Genomic DNA, 16,897 nt, shown 5'->3' with positions numbered 1-16,897 from the left:
TGTTCATTTTATTTACAAACCAAATTTACAGACACTGCAGGGACTCTATAGGTGCAAACAGGGTGACTGAGAGCAATAATGGGGCTTAAGAAGCAGAATTCATCACCGCTGACGAAACAAAACAGATAAAACCACAAACCGGGGGGTAAAGATAACGGCTTCGGGGGGGATGTAGCCAGAAAAAAAAACGAGGGAAAAGTGGGGAGAACTGAGGGTCGAGCTGCGAAGAAACCGCTTCAGTCGTGATACATTTTGAAGATACAGCTTTTGACGACACCCATGTATCTGTCCCACACAACCTGATGTCTGAGGGGCAGAAAACAGAGACAGAAAGAGAGCACACAGTAAGTTAATGGAGCAAAGAGAGTACAACTCATGACTAACTGTAATTGTGAAATCAGTGTGAAGAAAGTAAATGAGGCAATCTTTGTCCACTCGGTGTAACATGTGGGGGGTGGGTTGTCTGTTTCTTTTTATGAATATCTCTTTGTTAAACATGTGGTGGTGCAGGGCTGTGTAAACCCTTAACTACATTCCAGAGTGTTTGCATGAGAAACAAGGTAACTACAGTTTGAGAAATCAGGGGCGAGATAGGGTGACACCCACTGGTGGAGCCGAGACGTCAATATTAAAGACACAACTTTATGCTTGAGCAGCACGAATGATTGCCAAAGTATATATAATATTTGGTTCTTGCTTTTTTTTCCCTTTTTTTTTTCAAAGAGCTCTACAACATCCTGACTGTATTTTTCGCCCCCTTAGGAATAAATAATCCTGGCAGGGTTGGAGTTGAGCTCTACCTGATAAGCTTTACAGAACAAAAGCACATTGACTCACTTGAACGTGTCAAGTATGTGTGCCGAGTTGTTGTAGTGAGTAAGGTAGAGTCTAATGTCCGCAGCTGTCCATCGGTCTGAACGACACGGCTCAATAAACTGGGGGAGAAAAGGGAGGAGAGGAGACGTTACATCACACCGTCTCCAAGGCAGACGTCAAGACTGGATTCAGAAATACGAGTTGAATGATCTGTCTTTGCTTGAACCACGTAAAGATAGAAACTACATTTTGTAGAGGTACACACCTTCTCCACAAGATCAATGAAAAAATCTCGGACATCCTTTGTGTTGGTTAACTTTGACGCAATGTTGACCAGGCCTCTGGATAGATTCTACAAAGAGAAGACGATTATTACATTCAAAAACTATTATTTCCGTTCATTGAAGAAGTTACTGACTGGTTTAATTGCCGATATTCTGAGGTTGTTATTTCGCTCACCTTAAAATTAGCCTCCATCTCATTAAAAGCTTTAGTCTTTCCTCTAAGAGCTGTACAGACCAGACTGAACAGAGAGAAGAGGAAGGAGGAGAAATTACCAATACAAGTGTGTGTACAATTGTAATTAAAAGCCAGTTTAAAAAAAATCTGAAATGGCAAAAACGTGTCGGTTTCTCTTTATTTTCATGTTACCTTTTGTGTTGATCCAGCAGATCTTTGTCAGTGATTAACACCTTCAGTTCTTTCAGCTCTTGTAAAAAGTCTTTATCGAGATCCACGTCCATGTCTTCCACCATGTTATCTACAAAGTCACACACTGTCATATCTGTTCAAAAGAGGGTTTTTTTTCTTCTTTTAACTGTCATCGCTGCTTATTCTTTTTTCTTCTTATTTATTATTATTCATTCTTAGCCAATTAACATTGTTCACTTCACACAATTTAAATGTGTCTTCATTGTATTGAGGCTATGCAAAACCTGAAGGACCTCTGGTGGTCAGCTGGCCTCACTGACGGAGGCACTGCTCTAAATGTTCCTTATTCTTAATAGCCACCATCGACAGCATACCTCTTGTTCTTACGTGAGATATTTCTTTGAAGTCCTCTTCATAGTTTGTCTCACAGTTTCACTTTTTTTTCAATTTTTCGTGTTCTTGGCTTTATCTCTAATGTTTTATCAATCTGTAAGCCTCAAACTGAGACACATTTAGACGGTTACAGATGATTAATATACTGTATATGTTACGTAACTGATTAAAATGTCATACATGTCCTTTATACCTTAGATAAAAAGGCAGCAAAACGGCTGAAGGAAACAAGACGAATGGCTCACCAACAGCCCCAACGGTCCAGTTGCTGATAAGTTGCCCAGCACAGAAGGCAAAGTCCTGGAATGTGAGATATTGCAGCTTTCTTTTCCCCGTCTCAAAGCGATTGTTGGCAAAGAAAACAATGGCAGCATAATCCCTGAAATAAGCGAAAGAGGCATTATAGAAGCTAACAAATAGACAGAAAGAACTTTGATGTTTTCACTAGTTTGAATAACCCTGAATGCTAGCCTCTTCAGGTGAGGTTTTGTTAGAGTTAGCTAAACATGTAAACCCATGAAGTAATTCCTCAGAACAACTACAACAACACAGAGGCAGGCAGGGAGGTTTTGTACGCTCTTCACATGGATTACCTCGCAAGCTTGTCAGAAAGAAGAAAGTGGTGACGTATGTTCTCCACCAGGGGTCCCTTCAGCTCTTCCACAACTTTAAAAACACGTTTGAAGTTGTCGAACTGAAATTAAACATATAATGCATGAGATTTACTAAATGACTACACTTACAAACATGTATAAAATCAGACAATAAAAGTCACTGTAACTGAAACTCAAAAACGAATTTTGAAGAATGAAAAAATGAAAGTCAGATTCGGACCAGAAAGAATTCACGGTGGTTTAACAACAAAAATGAGCAATGTCTTTTAAAACTGCTGAAGACTCCTCTGATAACTAAACTGACGACACAGACAAGCGGTCATTGTGGTGTTGCTCTTACCTGTCGTCTGCAGCTCTTCAGTGTCACACCTGTCTTGGCTCCGATATCGTCCAAGTCTTTCTTTGTTCCCTTGGAGAGTTTCTTTCCCAGGACCTCACGGACAAATGCATCATCGAAGGTGTAATATCTAAACATGTAAATACAAAAGGTGAAATAGGTGAGATGTAAGAATATATTCTCATTTACTACATCAGCAAACAAGAATAAAGTAGTTGTGTTTAATAATAAATACATGTCGTTGTAACATCTGCCTTGAGAGGGGAATAATCTAGTTCAAGGAAGGGGCACATTTAAAAGATGAAAAATTGCATGAATCTAGATTAAATGTTGACGACACTGCAAACACATCAGATAATTAATGGTGATCAAACCGGCACTGCACCTCTCTATGAGCATGGCTTGTCGATGAGGTGGGATCTGGAACAGTAGCTGGTTGCCTAGTTTGGATGGACTGTGCAGCAGACGCTCACACATCTGGAAAGTCCTGTACTGGTCCATGGTGTCACTCAGTAGAACATCTGCACTCGCCTCGCACTCCTCCATCACTCCTCCATCCATTCGTACCTTCACTGCGTCGTTCACTGTTGGATAAATCAGACAAGCTTGGTGATCCAACCGTGGCTGTAGTGATGTGTAATAATAACCTGTACTAACAAAGCTGCTGGTGTGAACATACAGCAGCACTGTCATTATACTTTACCTGGGCTACTTCCAATGTGCAGGGTGTGGATGTGGATATAAAAACGTCGCAATATGTAGGTTTTCATTTTGTTTTGCACATTACTGGAACATTTAGCTTGTAACCCTTTAAAGAAACAAAATGTATATCACAACCCCTTGACTTAAGTGTCATGCATTACTTATAAAGAGTGACTGTTTCATTTGAATAGTTTTGAGAGGCCTGAAAAGTCACTATCCTGAATTTAACAATAAAAAAAGCATACAGTAAAATATTTCTTTCTTTCCAGTGTTTTTATTCAATTTCTGACCCCTCAGATTGGCTGATCCTGTCCACCAGATTGGGAATCACTGCATTTTGAATTATATGTTCAATGATAATACAATAAAACCCACGTTGAGTGCATCTTTGTAAGACAACTCCAACAAACCAGGACTCTGTATAAGCTCCTCTACTCCTCAGTAAGTCCACAGTTTGCTGCAGTACATTGTCACCCATAAATGTGACTCATACCTGTGTATCCATCCAACCAGAGCTGGTACACCTCCTCATCCATGATAGTGGTGTTACCCACGAACACATCCAGCTCCATCGTCATCTGCGTGGTGGCAGAAAAGTAAAAGCAAGTGGGTCAGGAGATGTTTCTGTTTCGCTTAAGTAACGTTAGCCATCATCAACCAGCTTTCAGATGAGCTCAAATACATTGTAAGGACCAAAACACACATCATACCTTGTTATGAGCGTGTCAATCACCAAACTGAAATAAAAACTGAAATTCAAAGTAAACTGTTAGATTATAATGGCCATAGCCGCCTAGCTAACTTCCTCCATTAAAGGCTAGCTTCTTGTCCTAGCTATGTTAGCAGCTTCAACGGAGACTACACTGACAACCAGACAACAACACGGTGAATTAAGATCAAATTAACGTGATCACGTGGTTTAAAACACGATCAAATACGAAATGGCAGCGTACTGTATCGCTATGGGTGCTCGCTATCAACAGCAGGCACGCTAAACGGACTTCCGGTGTCGTGACGTCAGAGGAAAGGTTTTTTTTACACATATTACTGTAAGTGTCTCTTTAGACATCTTCTCAAAACAAACTGATTGACCTTTTGTTGTTTAATGCTTTATGTTGTAATGTTAGTGTCGCGTGACAACATATAGGTTCTATGTTCAATTAATATATTGTTTACGTGTTCTCGCATACAGCATACCACAGATTATATTTGACTGTATATCCTACTAGTAATAAAATGACGCAGTGCAGTCAACAAAAATCCACACCCGAGCACAAATAAATGAAGGCAGTGTTACTACATAGCGGGCTGCTCATAATGCATAACGATTTTGTAGGATTGTGTGCTTTTTGTCATTTAACCCATTTGTAGAAAGTATGCTTTTATTCTGAAACTATTATAGTTATTTTTGCTGTAACATCAGTTTGATGTCAGTCTATGGTACTTCCCCTGTCAGAGCAGACGTCTCTCATCCTTCGTGGTTAAAATGTGGCACAACCCCAATACTAATAACGCTCCTAAATTATGCGTAACAAGAATAATAGGTCATTTATTTTTGTCTTTGTCCTCAGGGTTAAAATACAAAGACACTTTTTTTCTGACCAGTGAATATGGCTGCAGACAAAATTGTAGTGTAGACAAGTTAATAATTAAACATTAATCAGAGATAAAAGCAGAAATGGACAGCGTTTTGTAGGTTTCTAATTGAATTGATTTGAATGTGCTATATTTGAGGGATTTGTCATACCAATTTATATAGCTAGAGCATGATGACCATGTTTAATCATGATGCTATAGGCTGACCTCGGGTTGTTTTGTTTCATAAGGTTGCCCCTGTGTTCTTTGCATCGTCCCACTTCTGAACCCAAACCTAAAGCTGAGGGTGTCTTGCTGTTCCTAGCAGCATGCCGACATGGGGCCTACCCAGCACCCACAACGACCCGCCTACTGCCTATGAGCCCCAAAGTTGGCCAATGTTTAATCCCTTTTAATTCATGTTAAATTAGAAAGCCATCAATGGCCAGCAGAAAATCGAACTGCAATGGACGATTATGTAAAGAAAATGATACAGCACATCTGTCAGCCTATTTCTGCCCTTCCATTTGTGCTCTTAAGTTATTTTAAAATGTACGATCCGAGATCTGTGTGAGCACAAGGACAATGTGTGCCTTGCTAGCTGCGTGTTCACAATCTGCTCTCTTTTCCTCCGGCGATTAATCTAAATAAATCCCTGCAAATCCCTCTCCATGCCCTCCCTTTTGATGTTTCTGCATGTGTCCTTCAAAATCACAACATAAAGGGAAAACGACTCAGTCAACATGTCTTTTTGTCAGATCTCCCCTTGCACATCAACACTCTCACTTCTAACCTACATGACACCCTGATTCCATCCCCAGCTCCCTCTTGCATGGTTAACACCCTACATTGTTATGGCCTCAGCTAAACAATGGAGGTGGGACAGAGGGCGGAAGGATGTGGCTGAATGCCTCAGCATAAACCCATGGAAAAAAGCCTACAGTCACACTTTCCGCCAATGTTCTTTGAAAAGAAACGAGTAGGCTACAACCAGGAGTCACTCATGATGCAACTGTTATATTGTACATCTTTCTTTGTAGTGAACTTTAAAGGAGGGCCTATTAATGAACCTCTGTTTGGCAAAGGTTTGGGCAGAGCTAAGATCTGGTCATAGCCCATGTCTTTAGTTTTTTTGAGGAGGATGAGACCAAACTGATCAGATAATCCAAGAGTCACATGGGGTTTCTACTAATTTCCTTTAAGAAGTGTGCATATCCGTGTTGTTTTGGATTTATGGCATGATAAAGGTAAAAGTAAAATCCAAATGGGGGCGCACAAGTTCCTCTCTGAGAGAGCACATGGAGCAGATCTTCACCCTCACATCTGGATGATTTTCATTGCTGAGAAGATCAGCTGGATCCCTGAGCTGTTTGGTTCTATGTGGCCATTTACTATGGTATGCGAAGATAAACTGTAAACCTCAGAGGAAACCACTCACATGTCCGATTACTGTCTAACCGCAGTCATCAAAAACAGCAGTCATCGTAAAAAGTAAAACTTCCGGTAAAAACATTAAAAATAAAATGATCGTGGTTGAGGAACATGATTGCATTGAAACCCGAAAAAGACACCCTCTAATATAAGTAAAGACTGACAACTACGACATCTACATTGTAGTAAAATACAATGTGTTCTCACTATTTTCATTGAAATGTAACAAGTCAATGCTTTTAGTGTGAAGGCTACAAAGACTGTCTTCCGGTGATGCTGCAGCTTGACACGCAGCTCGCGCTCGGTGGTGTCACAGCCGTGAAAGTGGCGGAGGCGGACATTGTTGTGGTAACAGTCCAGCCCCAGAGGACGAACAGCGATGATGCACTTATTTTGAGCGGATAACGGGAGAGATTGGATTTTCATTTGTTTTGTTTGTTTGTTTTTATCTGAAGATCAGTCGCTTGAAACGAAAAAGGAAAGAAGCTGCTGCACCGTACGGACTCATCCTCCAGCACCGTGGAACGAGTTCATTCAGCCGAGGCGAGCGGAGCTGAGCTTGGTGAGACGATGCCAGCGACGTAAAAAAAAAGAAGAAAAAACACACACAACATCTGCAGGGTGTGCATCCGAGGCTGCTGGATTACGCCTCCGTGGATCGACCGGTCATTTGTACATATAGGCCACCGAAGAGCCCACGGGGCGGCCGTTGCCTTCAAATACTGCGAGAGGAGGTATAATAAGGACAGTTGTATTCCTGGAGGCCTTTGGAGAACACAGGCTGCTGTTGAGAAGATGACAGATTGACATTAATGGGGGTTCGCGGCGCAACACGACCTCATTAAGACATCATCCGCGGAGAACTGGGTTCAGCACAAATTAGGGCTTAAATCGCAGCGCATTGAAGCCGTCTAAAAAACGAAATCACATTTCTGTGCCATGATTTGGCCTCCGGTGCTGTAGTGATTGCAAAGGCTGACATCTGGAAAACACTGTATGCGGAGGGAGAGGATGTGATGGCTCTGTGTTAAGCAGTGAAGCACACAGCTACACCTCAGCGCTTTTAATACATTCTCAGGTACCCTCTCGGTGTAGGTTTTTAATAGAAATGGGTAGCGACGGTGAGATAATAAATAGAGAGCTGTCAAAGATGTCCGACGAGGATTTGCTGGCGTGCTCCAAAGAGGAGCTAGTGATCCGGCTGCGTAAAGAGGAGTCGGAGAAAATATCAGCTCTCATCCAGCGAGGACGGCTGATAAAAGAGGTAAATAAACAACTGCAGGGACACCTCCTTGAAATCAGGGAACTGAAAGTCATCAATCAGCGCCTGCAGGAGGAAAACGTGGAGCTGCGGGACCTGTGCTGCTTCCTGGACGACGACCGGCTCAAAGTGAAGAAGCTGGCCAGGGAATGGCAGCTGTTCGGGCATCACGCGGCCAAAGTGATGAGGGAGGACCTGGGCGGTTACTTGAAAAAGCTCGCAGACCTGGAGCGCATGCAGGACGGGCTGGTGAAGGAGAATTTGGACCTGAAGGAGCTGTGTCTGGTCCTGGAGGAGGAGTGTGTCAGCAGGAGTGACTCCAGCCCCGGAGGGTCCACCGAGCTCAACCTGCCCTGCATGGTGGCCCGGGACCTTGGGGACGGAAGCTCAAGCACAGGCAGCGTGGGAAGCCCAGACCAGCTCCACCTGGTGTGCTCACCTGATGACTGATGGCAGGCTGACGTCAGCAGTCAGGGCTTCTCCGTCTCAAATAAGGAATCTGTAGGCTAGGGGTGATGTGATTGACAGAATGGAGACACAGACGCTTTGTCAGACAATACAAATCAATTTGGTGCAAAAGCATCAGGGCCTTCTGAATGCTGCAAAGATCTGTGTGCCACTAGGTTTTGACTTGACAAAGAATCTACCACTATAGACATTTTCAGGACTTTTCAAAGACATTTAATAGATGTTTGCCAGATGATAATGTATCAACATTTTACAGTATTTGTTTTCTAATGACTCCTCTGTTTTGTGGAGATTCTCCTTTTTCAGTGGTCTGTTGTTGAAAAAAAGAAATGGGACCAAAAGACTGGGTCACATATATAAATTAATCTCATGCACTGGACTAGCCTACACTGGTAGAAGCCTTTTTTCTATTGCACTGGACAGCGTTATTATGGATCTTTAAATCACAGATCTAAAGATTCATTTCAATCCAGTTTTGAGCCATATTTAGTCCACTGAATTCCAATAGCACTGAAATAGAGGAGTTGTGATAAAAGAAAAAAAAATGAAACTATTTGATATTTGCTTTTGCTAGATGCCCAATAATGTGTACTATTTTATGCACTCTCTTCCTCAGGACAGGATTGGAGTGCCATATGTGCATGATGATTGTCACAATTTGTGCAGGCCTGTTAACCAGTCTGATGTGAGGGCCCTTCAGGTTTACTGTGAGTGGGGCTGCTGTGCATAATGTACATGTGCTCGAGCCGGAGTACAGAGTTTGGGATCAGACATGGTAGATGTCCTTGGACCTCACTCAGAGCTGAACTGAACAAGTTCTGTCACTTTTTTTAAAAATCCAACTGGAAACTCTTTGTATCAAACTGGAAGGTCTACAAGTTTTAATGATTTATATTCTATTCAAACCAAGCTGTTTAAATTCACTTGTATTACATTTTTCTTACATTGTTGTTGATGTTCAGTTAGCATATCACAGAGTTTGTTTAAGTTGACGACGGTCAGCTTTGTCTTCTGTAACTCATGCTTTGTATTTACCCTGTAACATTAACTTTGACCCTTCTTTATCTTGATTTATCTGTATTAACTAGCATTCGGCTACTAACCGATTTCAGTTTAAATCATAGATAATGCACATGGATTAGAAAAGATTGATTTTGTCGTTAGCTGTTTATTGGTGGGCTATGCTCGTAGTGCATTGAAGAGCTTTAAATACAGTGGGTATGACACTTTGTGCTGTTCTGACCTTTCTTTGTGTGTTTGACTTTGCAGAAACAAGCATTTACACATTTACATGTCACACAATGAAGGATTGATTTCTGCACTTGCTGTTTTGACCTTTCGTGTCTGAACCAACTGCACTTGATTGATGCTCCCGTCATGTCAGACTGACTTTATGGATGTTCATCAGTTTTATTTTTGGATCCCAGTCCGGAGAGCTGAAGAGGGCAGCAATGCTTTTAACCACTTAGCGATGCACAGAGGTGCTGTGACAGCGCCAAACACACTGAGTTATGCTCTATAGCTCTCAAGCTGAGTCTCGTCCCATCTCCATTTTTCTCTCCAACCCCATTTTAGCAGAGCAGATGTATGCATTAGCAGAACATTCGCTTAATTTTTTGGAAATGGATAAACAGAGAACAGTGTTCATGGTTGAGGGGCATAGAGCGTTTATTAACGTTCGTCAGGATAATAACTTCTAACAAGTGTCAGAAAAAGGGTTGTAATTATTTTCATTTCATATCATTTTCTCAATTACCGGTAGTCATTTCTTATGAAATGTAAGAAAGGAGAAAGTAATATGGCCATTATAATTGGGTCAAAGGTCTTTTTTTTCCGACCACCACAGATATTCAGTTTACAATGGTATAAAACACTGCAGCACATCCTCACATTGTAAACTGCAACCTGAGAATATTCAGTTCTCACTTCTTCTTGATTAATCACAAAATCGCTGCAGATCAATCTTCTAGCTGACGACTCAAATACTCCGTCCTACAGTATTTATGTCCCAGTTATCCTGGTGTCTCAGTGTTCAATTTACAAAATGATTTATTCTCGATTGAAACTGATGAATGTGTTGATTTTAAGATGCAGTTAAGTCTAATCATATCCTTTTGTTTGTTTTTTTACAATAATAATATTACATCATCACAAATTTCACACAGTTATGAACCTTTGCTCTTTATTAAATGTGAAGTAGTACAGCTTTGACAAGAGATTAAAGTAAGGCACTGCCCACCAAAACAGTTCATCTGTCAGAGACAATAAAAACGTTACCAAAAATATATTACACTCTCAAGAATAAATATGTGGTACTATAATCTATATTGACTCCTAGGCCCAGCCTTAGTGGTCAAATATTTGCACAGACAATATTAGGATTGATAAAAGATTCATACGAAAATAAGGACCATTTACGAATAAGTACTCTATTTCCTTTGGTGAGGAAGTTCATAAAAAGTTACATAACATGACGTAACAATGTAAAAAGTTATTCAATGCATTATTGTACTGCATTATCGCTGTTAATATATTATTAGATGGAGTTATCACAGTTGTATTATTATATAATTCTGCATGCAATGCTTTGAACCTCAAACAAACTCATTCTACGTTATAGCTTTTAAAATAAGAAATATAAAGACTTTATATTTTTATCAACACTTAAAAGTGTGTAACATTCTTATCCTAATTTGCACATCATCTAAGTAAAGAATCATCTTTCTAAAGAGACGACATGACCCAGATGCACACAGCTCATTTTGAAACAGTTATCACAATCATCATTTTTCGTTTCCCTCATGTTTCCCAGAGATCCTTTTTGTCACTCATGATGAAATCAACATTAGTGTTTTGCCAGGACGACACGGCAGTCATTCACAGAGTGAGGATGGTCGGGGAGTGCAGCGAGTGGTCCGATTGGTCTCCACTGCTGCTGCTGCGGCGATGAGCTATCCCACAGGGCTGTGGGGCTTGAGACTGGTGGCTGTTTCCGTGGTGTGATGAAGCATGGGACGTGATGGAGGCGCTGGTGTCTAAAGAGGCAGAGGGATAGGTGAAGACCATACCAGCTGTGAAGGTTAGGAGAGAGGGAGTAGATGTGAGAACCGGGGTGTGGAGAGACTCTGATTCAGTGGCAGAGGCAGCCGATGCCACATGCTTGGTGGGAATGGTTATCTTTGGTTTAGGCTTCTCCATCTTTGGTGGCAGTTTGGTCGAGGGTCCGGGTCTGGGTCTGCTGAACTCCTGTGGCTCTAGTTTGATGCCTCCCAAAGAGGAAGTTGGTGGATTTGGGTCAGGATCGGAATCTGAGTCCTCAATTTTACAAATGGGACGGTGAGCCTCCAGGATCAGCTCAAGCTTGTCTTTCTCCTTTTGCAAATCAGCTATTTCCTTCTGTAACTTGGACTTATCATCCTCCAGCTGGTCTGTCTCCTACACCAGGGGAAAGCAGAGAGAGACAGACATATGTGTAAACTCCCTCATGTCTCATTGAGATCAATGCCTTGTATTTCAATCATTGATGTCTGGATATTTATACAGTATTTACTCACAGTTTGCAGTGTGTCTGTCAGCTCCCGACGGCGATTGCGACATTTTGCTGCTGCCAGTTTATTCCTCTCCCTTCGTATTCTACGTCTCTGCATCTCTTCCTGGGACAACTTTGATGAGAAAGGGTAGATTCAAGATTAAAATACATAAAATAAGTTAACCTGACGCAGTGAGTCAAACTCCAAACCCCATTGACATTCTAAAGTTGAATTGTGAAACCTTGCTTTGGGTAAAAAACTTAAAATAGCAAATGTACAGGGAGAAAATTTGGGACGCCATCATAGACTACATGACACATGTGAAATAGTACCACCATGTGTGTGCACTGAGTCATCACAGTCATGGCAGCTGAATGATCTTGAAATGCTAGAACTTCTGTGCCTTTGTAACACCCAAACTCTGACTTCATCCAGCGCCCTGCTGAATAATTGCTGTTGATCAAATATTTCCCGCCCATTCAGGGTGATGAGTCACACTCAGACCCCGGGGATGACTCAGGTGTGAGTCACAGAACATGACTTGCCCCTGTGAGTCACATGACAGTCCACTTCCTGTACAATGAAATTAAAACGGGTTGTGTCCCAACGTGTGTCTGATGAAACCAAAAAATTTTGGTGGTGACAAAAGCGCTGATGGTCCTTAAGGTCAAAGTGGCGTTGAACTGGGTCACTTTAACTTCTACGGTATTGTGTTATGACACATAACATTGCTCTGATAACGAAAAAGTAGATCTTTACAAACAGTGTGTCGCAGGTGATGATTTCACTGAGGCTCAAAGCAAACACCATCAAAGAACATAAACAGTGCGTGTTGGAGAGAAAATGTTCCCTTTTTAAAACTTATTTAGATAATGTATTGAATAAAATATCTACATTATCCTGTATTGTCCTTCCCCTATTTCTTAACTGATTCACCTGATATGTAAGTCTAAAGGAAATGGCACAGAGAGTATTACAGTTTATTACACACTAATTACGAAATGATTGAACTTCTGTCCACACCTCACTATCTGCATCCCCTACAGGGAAAATATGCCACCCAAGATAGCTTCCCCACAATTATCAGTGTCTAAATATATATGTTTGTAAAGTTTCAGACTCCGTTATTTCATTTCTTACATATTCATCGGTCCTGCGCCTTGTCGAAGTAGTCGTGTTTGCGGCTGCTCTTATGACCCCTGGTCTGAATAGATGGGAATGGGAAGGTGGTGGACCCAGAGGCCGTGCCCCTGAGAGGGTTGGGTAGGGAGGTACTGGAGATCGGGAAGGGCCCGGTGGATGCATGAGGGAGGGCTGGACCAACCACTGGAGGTCCTGGTTGGTTGTAATGGCATTTAGGCTTGGTACGAATTGACTGCTGCCAGCCATTGTAAACTTCTGGAAAAATGGATTGAAAACATTTATGAGATAAAGTAACAGAAAATAATATGTGATCAACAACAAAACAATTGGTTTGTGAAGTCTAAATGGACAATAATTAATGTAAAACATAACTGATGATGAAGCTTATCATGGTTACATACATAAACAGGATGATAAATTGTGTAACTACACACAAATTACATATGATGTAACATTAACAGTACTACTTTATTGAAGCTTGAAATCCTCAACTTTTTAAAACTTTGTTTTTTACTCTTACAGTTTAGTTTACATTCTGTCTAAATCTCTGAGGTCAGTTGTCGCCTAGTTAAATGAAGGTACACCTACCTGCTCCTGCTGTGTAATTGTAGTGTTGGAGGTTCCCTGAGAGTTTGACCCAGAGACGCTGCCTGTGTACGTCGGGTTGCCTCTCCCTTGACTCCCAAAGTTTCGATACATCCTTTATGTTCAAATGAAAAGAAGATTATATCCAGGTGTGGTTATAAAGCCTTTACGTCACAGAAAGGTACTTTCGGGTTGAATCGCGTGTGTCAATTCAAACTCAGGGTAAACCCACCTTATTGCGGTAAATCGGTAGAGTCCAAACGGGTGCGTCTTCAAGGGGGGACAAGGAAGGAAATATCGCCTCGCTTTTTTACAAATCGCCTTAAAACTTCCAAAAACAACTTTCAGTGGACCATCCTGTCGTTAGTCATACGCCTAGAAGCCAAAGTCTGGGAATGATTGTGAGGTTGTAAACTCTTAAAGCGGCACTATAGGTTCACCACGCCCCTCTGCAGTTACGGGAACTAGTGTTGTCTGGAACCTCTCACGAATCAAACCACGTGCCGTGACGTCATTGACCATATATGGTGAGAGTTTCCTCCTGAGCGTCGCGCTCGGGATTCCTCACACTCAAACCACTTCTGATGCAGTGGTTGAAATACTACAAGTTCCTACTCCAGTGGAAGTGTTGTCACTTATGTAATATATTTTATTTACGCTAAAAAATACATGTCGATTAAAAATCGAATTGGCCGAAGTATAAAACAAAAAAACAGGACGGTTATTTAAATTGTAGCCTGTACAAAAACATTGTTTACTGTTATTTGAATATTTCCTGTACTTTTTAGAGATAAGGACACGATTTGATCATTACAATTTCAACAAGCTAAGTGGAAAGTGATTACACTAGACGGGTTTAAAAAGTGTATCACTGTTATCCCTGTAATTGAGCTTTATGAAATTACAAAAACAACGTACATTAGTTTTGACTTTATTATTGCAAATAGATGTATTGCTTTTTCTCATTTCCAATGCTTATGGGGAATTTACAAAATGTTTGTGAGTTTGTTCAGTAGCCCATACTACTTCAAATTGAAATGACTGAATTTGAATATACTCTAAAACACCATACAAGGTTTCAATGCAACCTTCATATCTTATGACTAACCTAATGAATATGTTTGATCAATTTCACGTCAACTTAACTTTAAACTTCCAGTTTTCATTTCATTTTCAGATCCAGTTCAGAACATCTACATATCTAAAAATTATGAAAACCTTTGTATTCTGTATAAAAATGATAAATTAACAGTGAACCTTACCATTACTTTATGTTGATGTGAAATTATGGACCATAAAATGTATTCACAAAAGTACAAATACTCGTAATAATCACACTCTGATACTCTTTCATTGTAAATATGAATTTAAAGGTTGCATGGGGTTACAGGACTGGTTATGAAATAGATCATAACATGTGGGTGAAGCTGGGTGAACCTGGGTGAACCTGGGTGCATGCTGTGCTTAATTGTGTTGAGGTGTTGGCAGTCACTTTCACTTCACAAACCACATCAATGTGCATACATACCTGTGGCGATGAGTCAGTGCATTGCCACAAAGCTGCTCATTTATACCGTCATCCTTTTCAACCACTGTGCAAGCACAATATAGTTCCTAGCAAAGATTAAAAAACTGCATGCTGTAGATTCGGTAAACTTAATCTGTCACAACAGCTGCTGACCTTGCAGTCCCTAAGGACAGAGTTCCCGGCAAGGGTTGATTTCTTCTGTCGCTGCACCAGTGTCTCACATTACAGATAATTCTTCTCCTAATAAGGATGGCATAGTATTTTTTAAAGAATCGCTAAAGTTAATTGCAAAGACAGTCTGCAGTCTTTTTTTGGGAGGAAAAAGAAAAGAAAAAAGTGCAGATTACTCATCCTCATCTATGAGTAGTGCCTTCTGTCTCCTCATAACTTATGAATGAGAATAGAGACAATGTCCAAACACTGAAACTGCCAATAGCGTGGCATTTAACAAAGCCCACCTGAGGCTCATATTTCAGATTTGTCATAATAAAGACACGCATAAAGGATGTTTTTTTTATGTGGTTGATGGTATCATATGACGGGAATATGGGGTAAAGGTGAGAGTCAGATGACTAAAGCTTCAGGAATGCATGATGGCACACTTGCTTTGTCTCTAATTGTGACATGTCCCAACATGTGGAGCACCTTTCGTTCCCCTGATTGCATCCATTCATCCAACAGCTGTTTCGTTTCTGTCGTATTTGATGAGGAAAATGTCTGCTCATCAGACATGCACATTTGGGTGCATGAAAAAATGTTTTTACATTTATGTATTTCAATGTGAGGGTGTGTTAGTAAGGTGTTTTCTAATTTTCCCTACAAAAGTTTAAAACGTTCTGTAGTGGATGAAGGCAGTTTAGATTGCATTACCATTTACTCACCCTACAAACACTCCTCTACACCCACACATCCATCCCACACACACATACTTTACAGAGCATAATAGCATCCTCGTGACACACGCACACACACACACACACACACACACACACACACACACACACACACACACACACACACTTCGTTCATTTGGTTTATTGGGTGTTGCCTTGTCAATTCATGCTTAAGTACCTTGATCATTATACCGAGATTGTACAGTGCAGTTTAGCCCATACCTGTACAAAAAAACAGATTGTCCAGGTCATGGTTTGGTGAGATAACTATCAAGAAATAATGACTTCACTTTAATACAATTTGAATAATATTAATTTACTCCAATCCAAATGGTGTAGGAAATATTGTTTAGCTTGGTATTAGCGCTTATTGTATTCATATTAGGTTGTTGCACTTATTGTATTTGTATTAGTTTGTTTCTGCACTGTACTTTTGCTCTGGTCTATGCTCTTTGATGCTTGTTTAAAAAAGGAGATGCACTTATGACTTCTGGTGACTATTGAATACCTATGTTGTATAAGTCGCTTTGGATAAAAGCGTCTGCTAAATGACTGTAATGTAATGGTATTAAAAATGTTGAAGTATATGTACATTAGCAGTTTAATGTACTCAGGTAAGTAGGGTAGGCTACTTATGTTGAAGCACTGTGGAGGTGATAAAAGTACAAATCCTTAAATGTATAAATACCTCAATATAGTAAGTAAAACTTGAGGAAGTATTAGCAACCAAATGTTCTCAAGTAGCAGCTTTTCAGCTGGTCCAGATGGAGTGAATTATAACTTCAGGTTATAGAGTGTATAGTGTATAGTATATAGACGACTGTTGTGTTAAGTTTCATGAACGTAACATGTGTTTATAATTTAATCTGCAAAGTATGTATTAACTTGGACCAGGTGGGATAAATTTAATAGAGTAACGTTCAATTAGAACAAATAACGCACCATAATTCCTTACAACGCAGTGGAGTAA

General features: G+C 40.6%; 3 protein-coding genes across 5 annotated transcripts; 1 reads left to right on the top strand and 2 right to left on the bottom strand.

Moving 5' to 3' along the window:
• Nucleotides 1-38: 38 nt before the first annotated feature.
• On the bottom strand, nt 39-4,484 carry fibpa (fibroblast growth factor (acidic) intracellular binding protein a). Of its 3 annotated transcripts, none has more exons than XM_079269148.1 (11): nt 4,224-4,484; nt 4,007-4,091; nt 3,197-3,395; nt 2,815-2,941; nt 2,454-2,554; nt 2,106-2,239; nt 1,468-1,600; nt 1,276-1,339; nt 1,082-1,168; nt 838-935; nt 39-306 (listed from the first exon to the last, which is right to left on the bottom strand). In XM_079269148.1, the coding sequence occupies exons 2-11, from the start codon at nt 4,089-4,091 to the stop codon at nt 237-239; spliced, it is 1,098 nt and encodes a 365-aa protein (XP_079125274.1). In that variant the 5' UTR covers nt 4,224-4,484; the 3' UTR covers nt 39-236. The 3 variants fall into 3 exon arrangements, with proteins under 3 accessions (XP_079125274.1, XP_079125275.1, XP_079125276.1); XM_079269149.1 differs by having other exon boundaries at nt 1,468-1,591; XM_079269150.1 differs by having other exon boundaries at nt 1,468-1,576.
• Nucleotides 4,485-6,851: 2,367 nt separating this feature from the next.
• ccdc85b (coiled-coil domain containing 85B) lies at nt 6,852-9,403 on the top strand. The gene has a single exon (XM_079269151.1). It carries the CDS (start codon nt 7,628-7,630, stop codon nt 8,228-8,230), a length of 603 nt encoding a protein of 200 aa, XP_079125277.1. The 5' UTR covers nt 6,852-7,627; the 3' UTR covers nt 8,231-9,403.
• A 1,696-nt stretch (nt 9,404-11,099) lies between these two features.
• fosl1a (FOS like 1, AP-1 transcription factor subunit a) lies at nt 11,100-13,651 on the bottom strand. Its single transcript, XM_079269063.1, has 4 exons — nt 13,510-13,651; nt 12,919-13,176; nt 11,803-11,910; nt 11,100-11,683 (listed from the first exon to the last, which is right to left on the bottom strand). Exons 1-4 carry the CDS (start codon nt 13,618-13,620, stop codon nt 11,126-11,128), a joined length of 1,035 nt encoding a protein of 344 aa, XP_079125189.1. The 5' UTR covers nt 13,621-13,651; the 3' UTR covers nt 11,100-11,125.
• Nucleotides 13,652-16,897: the final 3,246 nt, after the last annotated feature.

The sequence above is a fragment of the Melanostigma gelatinosum genome, assembly GCF_949748355.1.
Source record: "Melanostigma gelatinosum genome assembly, chromosome: 5".
NCBI lineage: Eukaryota > Metazoa > Chordata > Actinopteri > Perciformes > Zoarcidae > Melanostigma > Melanostigma gelatinosum.
The sequence above is the reverse complement of the archived record's forward strand: the minus strand, read 5'-3'. Positions and strand labels throughout refer to the sequence as shown.

Coding starts and splice junctions, on each gene's coding strand:
- fibpa (XM_079269148.1), bottom strand. CDS start 4,091: ATGACGATGGAGCTGGATGTGTTCGTGGGTAACACCACTATCATGGAT. Junction 2,240..2,453: donor CTTTCTGACAAGCTTGCGAG/GTAATCCATGTG, acceptor CGCTTATTTCAG/GGATTATGCTGCCATTGTTT. Junction 1,601..2,105: donor CTGGACCGTTGGGGCTGTTG/GTGAGCCATTCG, acceptor TCTTTTGAACAG/ATATGACAGTGTGTGACTTT.
- ccdc85b (XM_079269151.1), top strand. CDS start 7,628: ATGGGTAGCGACGGTGAGATAATAAATAGAGAGCTGTCAAAGATGTCC.
- fosl1a (XM_079269063.1), bottom strand. CDS start 13,620: ATGTATCGAAACTTTGGGAGTCAAGGGAGAGGCAACCCGACGTACACA. Junction 13,177..13,509: donor CAATTACACAGCAGGAGCAG/GTAGGTGTACCT, acceptor CCATTTTTCCAG/AAGTTTACAATGGCTGGCAG. Junction 11,684..11,802: donor TGACAGACACACTGCAAACT/GTGAGTAAATAC, acceptor CCCCTGGTGTAG/GAGACAGACCAGCTGGAGGA.